Raw genomic sequence first — 8,984 nt, 5'->3', positions numbered from 1 at the left:
ACTGATTTTAAGGAGTTTCTTATCCAATTTTCCAAGAAGAGAGCACATCAAAACCGTTTAATATCCTCCTTTGGGAAATATATTTAGTATTTCCATTTTTTGGTGGTTTTACTGCCAAGTGTGTCAACTATGAGGGAAACCACACAATATATTTTGCCAATTGGTAAAAAATTAAGTTAGTAAAATACCTGTGCAAAGTGATACTATTTTACTGGCTCAGTGTTTTTTTTGTCAAGATAACTACAATGATGGAAATATACGACACGTACTCAATGAAAATGACCAGTTTTAAGCAATACGAAAATTAAGAAACTCTAATAAGAACATTAAATAAGTCAGTCATTAAAAATTACCTGCCGGTCTATGAAATCTGTGCTAGTCTGATGCCTTCGCCTTCGTTCGACTAAAACTGAAATATTTCCTGAAAGAAAAAGAAGTTCTTTCTTAATATTATTTTGTGAAGATATGGTTTGATTTTAACTAAGTAAATTAAAGATAAAGTCTGCTTTAAAGTCTTTTTTTTGTGATCTGTAAATGCATTTTGAACCTTCAATTTAGAAAAATTATCTAATGTTAACATAACTATTCAAAATTCAATTCATGTACTATAAGAAAAAATCTACAGCCTTATAAAATTATACTTGAGACTGTAACTCATTGAAATTATTTATTAATTCACTACATTTGGTGTTAAGATTTTGTTTTATCTGAAAGCCAGCTTTTGAAATCATGTTTCTAGTTGTTTTTACTTGTTTAATTTTCAATACTTCATTATCCTTAGATTTTTAAATCAATAATAATTTCAGGTATGCGTATAAAAATGACTTAAACCTAATTCTCCCATTGGAAAGGACAAACTATGTTGGCAGCCCCGATCGTTTTTCTTCAGAATTGATTGAAAAGACACCTTGGCATCACCTAGGCTACCATATTCTTAACATACACACTAGGTGGAATCATAGTGCAGTGAAAAATGCTCTAGGGGGAGATCCAGCCCTTATTACCATAGTTCGTGATCCAGTTCAGCAATTTGAATCTATGTATAGTTATTTCAACTTTTACGATTATCTTGGATATGTGGCTTTGCCAGATTTCATAAGAAAATTGGAGCATAATGAAATGGAGTATAAGCTGAAATTAGAGTATAACAGGAAAAATAAGAGATTTGGAAAAAATCAAATGCTCTTCGATCTTGGATTTCCAGTTGAATATTTTGATAATGAAGATAAAGTAAAACTATTTGTCGAAGAAGTTAATAAGAACTTTCATCTTGTTATGATTACTGAAAAAATGGAAGAGTCAATTGTTTTATTAAAACATCTTTTATGCTGGGATTATAAAGATTTAGTGTTTGTGAAATTAAATGCTCGAGATGAAAATCTGAAGGCAAATTTATCTAAAGGTCAGACAGAAACATTAAGAAAATGGTTAAGAGCAGATAACCATCTTTACAAAAAGCTAAGAGATGTTTTTGATGAAAAGGTTGAGAGATTTGGACGAAAAAGAATGGAAGAAGAAAAAAAAAACTTGCTTTAAAAATGAATCACATTTTGGAAGGATGTTTTCCTGGAAAAATGGTGCCGACTGGTAGTCTTCTTATTGGGGAATTACGGTAAGCCCATTTACCATACTAAAAATAAAGCTTTTTCAGTAATAACGCCATTAATAAGTGGCGTAAATATTTTGACTTCTAGGTAGCAACCGGTAGTCTTTTTTTGGGGAATTAAGGTAAGCCCTTTTACCAGACTTAAAAAATAAAGCTTTTTCAGTAATAACGCCGATAACAAGCGGCGTAAGTAATTCGACTTATACTTGTATTCAAAAACAAAAAGTATGTTTGAGGCCCACAAATTTCAGGACGCACTTACAGAAGGAAAGATTTTGTTACAAAAAAAGGAAGAAAAAAAGATATGAGCTTCATATATATTGGGTGGTATAGCAACTCATCAGTTTTAAAAACGTAAAGCGTACCTAAACACAATTGCTAGCAGCTCAACAATGCTGCCTTTGATAAGGGTGAAGTGGGCTCTAATATTATTCGAATACCAGACCTGTTAAACATGGAAGAAGTTCTAAAATTTTAGAGGAAATTTCAATACCATTTGAATAAATTTTGACAGGCAAAATCTTACCAGTGGTGAAAGAAGGATTATATTCTGAATTAATTGGAGACTGAATTTATCAATAGCTACAGAATTATTACCTGAATACGTGATTTGTTTGTGATTATTACCGGATTTGATTTTAATAAAATGGGTCTATCAGCGAAATTGGATATCCTCTTCTGGCCAAAGGATTTTTTAGCCTATTTTGTGGCCTTCTCAAGCTACATCTACCATTTTAAATCGTTTGAAAAGTGTGCTTTGGATTTTCTCAGATAATCTACAATCAATTTTCTTGGATTTTTCACCCTTGAAATAATAAGTCATTTAACCCTATTTTTGGACTAGAGTCAAATTTTGAGCATCCACGATTTGAGTTTACAAACTATTATCGAATAACGTCTGATGCAGACAGTGATAGCTTGTGATCGGTGGGTTAAAGGAAACTTGTTTACCCGTCCGTGCTAAATTTCATACAGATTAATTTCGAATCTGGAATCCAAGATGAGGTGATAATTAAGTATACCTTTGTTTTTTTTACGGAGCAGTAATTTTTTCTGCTAAGGTAGAATTTTGTACCACAGTTAACAATGACATCTAGCCAACAAAGGGTATTGGTGCTAAGGTGTCCTCAAACAATATTATAAATATTCTCGATCTGCTAAGTAAATGTGATAATGATGATTTGGATATTCCTTTCTACGTTATTCATGTACCTACTAAAAATCTCCTGTGCACCAGAGGCAGGAAGTTCTAGACTACCTGTGAAAGTAAATAGCTGTGATCAGATGTTAAAAGCAATGGCTTCTAAAATGATATCTTACAAAACTAATTTACAATCCTTTTCGTCTTGCCACAATGGATATCATGTCGCTGTGATCATCTCCAAGGTTCCATCTGTACTGAGGAATTCTACGAAACGCAGACAAGCTTTTGAACAAGTTTGCGGTCATCAATAATTTCTTTCCGTTAAACCTGTAGGTGACAAAATGATAGTTTCCATTGATAAAACCCCTACCTTGGAGTTCTGTGTCTCGGCCCAGTCTGTCCTACCCTCCTCCATCGTGAAAATGAAAGCCAAAAAGTACTCTGGTTTAGTTAAAGGCATCAAAAGTGATTTTGAAATCGCTTTGTTTCAAGAGGTGGCTGGGATCATTGATGCTACTCGTCTTGGCAACTCAAAATCTGTAAAGCTCTGTTTTACGAATGCCTTGTACCTCGACCATGCTTTGAAAGATGGTATCTGGATTGAGTATGAATCACTTCAAGTATCTGTTTTTCACAATCTTCTACGATGCTATTTCAAGGACCGCTATCCAAACCACCTACAGGCGGCGTGCGAAAGTTGTTTCCCGAAATGATCTCAATATGCTGGTCCTCATGAGGCACCACGTGATTTTGCGTGTCTAATGCTACCCAAATGCACTAATTGTGGTAGATGTCATGTTTCGTATACCTACGGTTCCCTATTCTATGTGATATTGTTAAAGCAGAAAGAAAACCCCAAACCTGAAACGAATAAATTGGACGCTTCCATAGTTTCATATAACATAAATGGCAACAAGGATAAAGAAGACTCAATTGACTATTTGCTTTCTATTAATGGCATTGTGAGCCTGCAAAAGTATCTGCTGTGCTCTTCTTCCGTTAATTTCCTAAAGAAAAGAAAATTTTTTTTTTATTTTTTGGTGAGTGCTCGACGTACAAGTGGTCGCCCTCCCAGTAGTCTTGCGTGCATAGTGAATAAAAACTTCAATATTTATCAGCGTACAGTATTTTCAGATAAAAATTTTCTGGCTTTCCGGCTAAGCAATACTGTGCTTGTAAATTGTTATTTGCCTTGTAACAAAAATATAGTGTTATCCCTGAATATTGATCAAATTAAACACCAAATATTGATCATTGTGTATTAAGCGCATGTCTAGTTTCGTGGATCATGTAGACGAAGATTAAAGCAATATTGACCACCTTCCCATTTCTTTGACAATTTCTTTGCCTTCAATTCCTAAGGCTAATGCCCCAAAGAAGAAAAAATGGTTCGAAAAATCAAATTCGGAAAATGCGAATTGGAGCGTTCCTTTGATAACACTTGCTTCCCTTTTGTATACTGTGCGTGTGCCCTACCACCTTTTGCAACTTAGCACCCCTTGCCCGAATTAAAATCTTGATTTGAATATTTTAAATATTTAAAAATAATTTCTTGTTTGAAGCAAGCGAAAGGTCTGGCAGCGCCTCTTGATCTATGTCACATTAATACTTGGCAAACCACTGTGGAATTTTCACCCTGAGTTTACACCTATCAAAAATAAAGCGAAGTTTTGGCTTCGAATTTGGGTAGCGTATGGCAGATCTCCTTCGGGAAAAGTTTTTGATATGAAGCAGTCAGCGAAGATTGCTTATAAAAAGTATCTCAGAAAAGCCCGTCCTAGCAGGAAAAATTTCCCTCAGAATAAGGAACAATAGGAAAAATGTTTCAAATAGTTCCAAGTTTAACGAATATATTACTCACTGTAAGATTTTTTCGTCTCGATGGCTGTCCAACTATTCCCAAATTTTCTTCAATTCAGCAGTTATATGCAATTGGTGTTTAGTAAGTTATTAAGCATTTGTTTACGTCGTAACCTGTCACAGCGGCATGTCTTACCTGTTTTGTTTAACCTTATCATTAAGTCAGTGAAGCGGCTCATATCAAAATCCTGTTATATAGAAGGTATTTCTGTTAAAAATATTCGGCCTGATTCCAAGGAACTGATGTTACATTTACAGTTATTATTTCAAATATGTTTGGTTAGCTCCATAGTTCCAGACAGCTTCCTCTCTAGAACTGTTACATAAATATTCAAACGTGGAAAGAATGCATCTGCTTGTTCTTGTTATCGCCCCATTACAGTCATGTGTACGCTAAGCAAGATTTTTGCAAATATATTTTACTTCCGTCATTCAATATGAGCACATTTTATGGAGAAAATCAATTTTGGTTCAAGCAAGAAATAAGTTGTACACACGCCCACAGGAAAATCGCGAATGACCCACGACAAGCCTCTCACGAGATGAGCAAGTTCATTTTATTTGTTAGATATTTCTTAGACGTTCAAAAGGATTGTACATAGTCAAGCTTTGTATTTTTTTTCTATAAATGATGTAAATATTTCTATTATCTTTGTTCTGAGATATTGGTACAATCATGCACACTTCTGTTTAAAACTAAATGTGACTCTTATGCAAGAAACATTGCAGTCCATTGTGGTTTACGTCGAGGTGGAATGTTGTCACCTTGTATTTTCAAGCTGTGTATTGCTGGTATAATTACCTAGATCCCTCGGACGTATTTTATGGGATTTACTGACTTGTCGTATATTGCTTACGCAGATGATATTCTCCTTACCAGTAGATGCAAATATTTCCTGTCCCGCATAGTTCAAAGGGCCGAAAACGTTTTCTTGATATTAGACTAAACCTGAATCTTGATAAATACGACTCTGTTTGTTTTAATGGTACGTTACCAAATACTCCTCTTCAAACTAAAAATACATCCATTCCCTCTGCTGAATATTTTCGGTGGCTTGGTTCAACAATTTGTAAAAAATTATTGTCCTCCATCCAGACTACATTATCTGAAGCTTGTAGAAAATAAGATTTGGATACTCTAAGATTGTGTCAAACTAATCTAATTATAATCGAAAGGCTCAGGTTTCCTTGTGTTCAGTTTTTTGTGATCGCTCTGTACTTTATCTTTTTGGGACCTTCATTCTACTGAAAATAAGTGACTAAATAAACTAAATAGACATTACCTAAATGCTGTAAATAACTGCTTTATCTAACTCTATTGTTTCAAAATCTGAGAATAATCTGAAAATACAAAGCTCCCGATATAACTGCAAAGCTGCAGGAGCTTCATGATAAGTTACTGGATTAAGAATATCAACGGCTTACCCCATATCACGGGTTCATCTGTTTGTTCTGTTGATATTTTTTCTTGTTGATTTTGTTATAGTTATTGTGTTGTACCTTTTTACCTTTGTTCTCATCCGTTTGTTCAGTTGATACTGTTGTACTTACGTGCTGTTTTCTTTTCTTGTGTTGGTTCTTTTCTAATATTTTTTTCTCTCTCTTTTTAATCTACTATCCTTACATTGTTCTGTGGAGTGTGTTATAAATAAATTATTATCATTATTATCATTTAGAGGGGTAAATGAACTTTTGAAGGGGCTGATTTATTTGAAAAGAAATATTTTAGTGTAGGTTTTGATACGCAAATTGGAGGGGGATGAGACCCCTTGCCCTTTTTGATACCCCTCAAATGCTCAACACTGTTCAAAATTTTAAGATAAAATTTCTTTTGAAAATCATCCAAAGGCTCAAATACTTTGCCTCTTAAAAAGCAATAATCTCCAATGCCATAGTTGTTGAGACAAAGTTTGTAAATCTGTGAATTTCAAATTATTTTTATACATTATTTTCTATTACAAAAATTAAGCTTTTGATCCTGTGTGTATCCAAAATGACTATAAGCATAAATGACAAATTCAGGAAGCTCCAAGAGGTGTCTGGAACCTTATAAAAAACACTGAATCCCTTCCAACTGTCAAAAAGGCTTATCCACAACGCCCTTAAAGAAACGCCTAAGGAAATCAAATGGTAACTTGCAGGGTTTTTAGTGGCAATTTGAACCAAATATAAGGACAATATGTAGAGTCTGGATGTCAAAAGGATACTTAAGTATTTTGGTAGCCAAAATCAAAAAGTGAAGTTAGGTTAATTATAATGAAAAATATCAAAATGGGATGAAAGTACTTTGGTAATAAATATAAAAAACTACAGCATAAAAGTATGGAAAGCAGGGCACCTAGAAGAAATATATTGAATACTTTGTCTTGCCAACTTTACATGTTAAATCCATAATCAAAACATACCTTCCTAGTAGTTTTTCTCACTCTGGCTAGGCTAAATATCTCCACGTGTATACAGAGAAAACAGTTCTACAAGAGATCAATAGTAACAATTTAGTTGCTATTTTTTTATTACAGGTTTTCTGGCTCTCTCAGAAGTTATGATATGCTGCTAGTCCTGATAATTACCTTATTTTTCAACCTTAAAGTATTGTTATATCTACTCATGAACGCATCAAGGGAAGGATTTTCCGAGATCACCCCTGCCGGCAAGCTCTTCTATGTGGTGACCAATCGCTGGGCAAAACTCGTTTTCAGATCTTCTTAGCTGGGAGTACTGTGCTCAAGGTAGACCTGATGAGATGTACTTTGGCGAGTTGGTCGCAAGGACTTTTCTCTGTCAGGAAGGAGCTTTGATAACTACTCTGATGAAGGGTTATACAAGTGTTTGTTGATAACTGACATGTATGCTACGGAGAAGCGTTCTCGGATCAACTGTGGGGTTTCAGCTTTCCTGTTGCCAGAACTCCATGAGAGATCCGAAGAGAAGTTTACTCCAAGTAGGTGTAGTATATCAACTTGTTCTATTGCCTCTTCTTCGAAAACGAAATAAGGATGAGCCCTTATATTACACGCCTTAGGAACTAGGAGATTTTTCGTTTTGATTCTTTAAACTGAGGATCTATGCATCTACCCACGGCTTGATTTTCTCCAGGTGAGCATGAAGGTCCTTGTAGGGCTCGTTGAGATCTTTGTCCTTTGCATTGGATTTTTTTGCAGTTGTTTCATCAGTAAAGTGGTGAAGTTTCTTCACAAGGTTGTCTCCTACGTCTTTTATAAAATCAAAGAAAAGAATCTGTCAAGAATGTTTCCATGGGGTACTCCTGATAAAACTGGGTGGTCTTTTAACATGAAGTCGTTGAGGAAAATCTGCAATGAACGCTTACAAAGAAGGTTAGTGAGCAATTTTAATAGTCGACCATCAACTCCATAGTCTTTCAGTTTACAAAGAAGTCCCGTATACCATACACGATCAAAGGCTTTGGTGATGTCAAAGGAGATGAGGCGAATATCGTGAATCTGAAAAAGGAGCTCATCCCACTCTTGATGCTGCAATATCAGAAAGTATATTACAGACTGTTTTCTGCGAAAACTGCATTGTGTGTCTGCCAACAGCAGATAAAACTTAAGGTAACGGGAAACAGTCTTAGTAATGAGGCTTTCATAGCCTTTACCGACGCAAGGGCAGTAGACTTAATTGGATAATACTATCCAATATTAGTAAAGTCGTTCTCTCCCCTTGGAACTGGGACCACCTGATCAATTTTCCAGGCTTTCTGGAATGATCAAGCTACAAAGCATTTTCTATGCAGAAGGTGAGAAGAAACCAGAAAGTTCAGGGGCACATATTTTGGGGATGATATTGGAAATCTTTTAGGTCCTGAGGCTTTGGTGACATCCAGCTGGCCTAGCGTTCCTTACTAATAGTTATGCTAAATTTGGTGATTTTCGTATATGTTCGTGGTGACAAGGGGATAGGGGAGATTCCGGTGTTATTAAGTTGGGTGACCTTAGAAAAGGCTTTCCAAGCGCATCCCACTTTTTATGGCCTGACTGGATCATCTTTGTTTCAAAATGAAACTACGGACTTGAATTTGATTTAGATGTTGGTAGAGCTTCTTTGATGACCTTTTACCACCACTTTGAAGGGTCTCTTTTTGGTTTGTCTACAAACTTATGTTTGTAATCAGCTCTAGATTGACATGCAGCTTCAACAGACTTGTTCCCTTTACTAATTAAAGCTGCCCAGTCTTCGTCTGATCCAGTCAAATGTCATTTCATGAAGCTGTTCTAGGCTATAAGCAAGACTCAGGTCTAGCAGAGCTACACCTTACGCATCAGTCCTACGACTTTTCAGCCAATGACCATTATGAATGTTATATTCTCCTTGGACTATTATACCTGATTTAGGAAACTTTTGTTTAACATATTC

General features: G+C 35.3%; 1 protein-coding gene across 1 annotated transcript; it reads left to right on the top strand.

Moving 5' to 3' along the window:
- Window positions 1–798: 798 nt before the first annotated feature.
- On the top strand, window positions 799–7,421 carry LOC136043255 (galactosylceramide sulfotransferase-like; the record flags this gene model as incomplete). Its single annotated transcript, XM_065728186.1, has 2 exons — window positions 799–1,612; window positions 7,130–7,421. A coding segment is annotated over one exon (738 nt), but the record flags the coding sequence as incomplete, so codon positions are not given.
- Between the last annotated feature and the right edge of the window lie 1,563 nt (window positions 7,422–8,984).

Source organism: Artemia franciscana, unplaced genomic scaffold, assembly GCF_032884065.1.
Source record: "Artemia franciscana unplaced genomic scaffold, ASM3288406v1 Scaffold_4010, whole genome shotgun sequence".
Lineage (NCBI taxonomy): Eukaryota > Metazoa > Arthropoda > Branchiopoda > Anostraca > Artemiidae > Artemia > Artemia franciscana.
The sequence above is the reverse complement of the archived record's forward strand: the minus strand, read 5'-3'. Positions and strand labels throughout refer to the sequence as shown.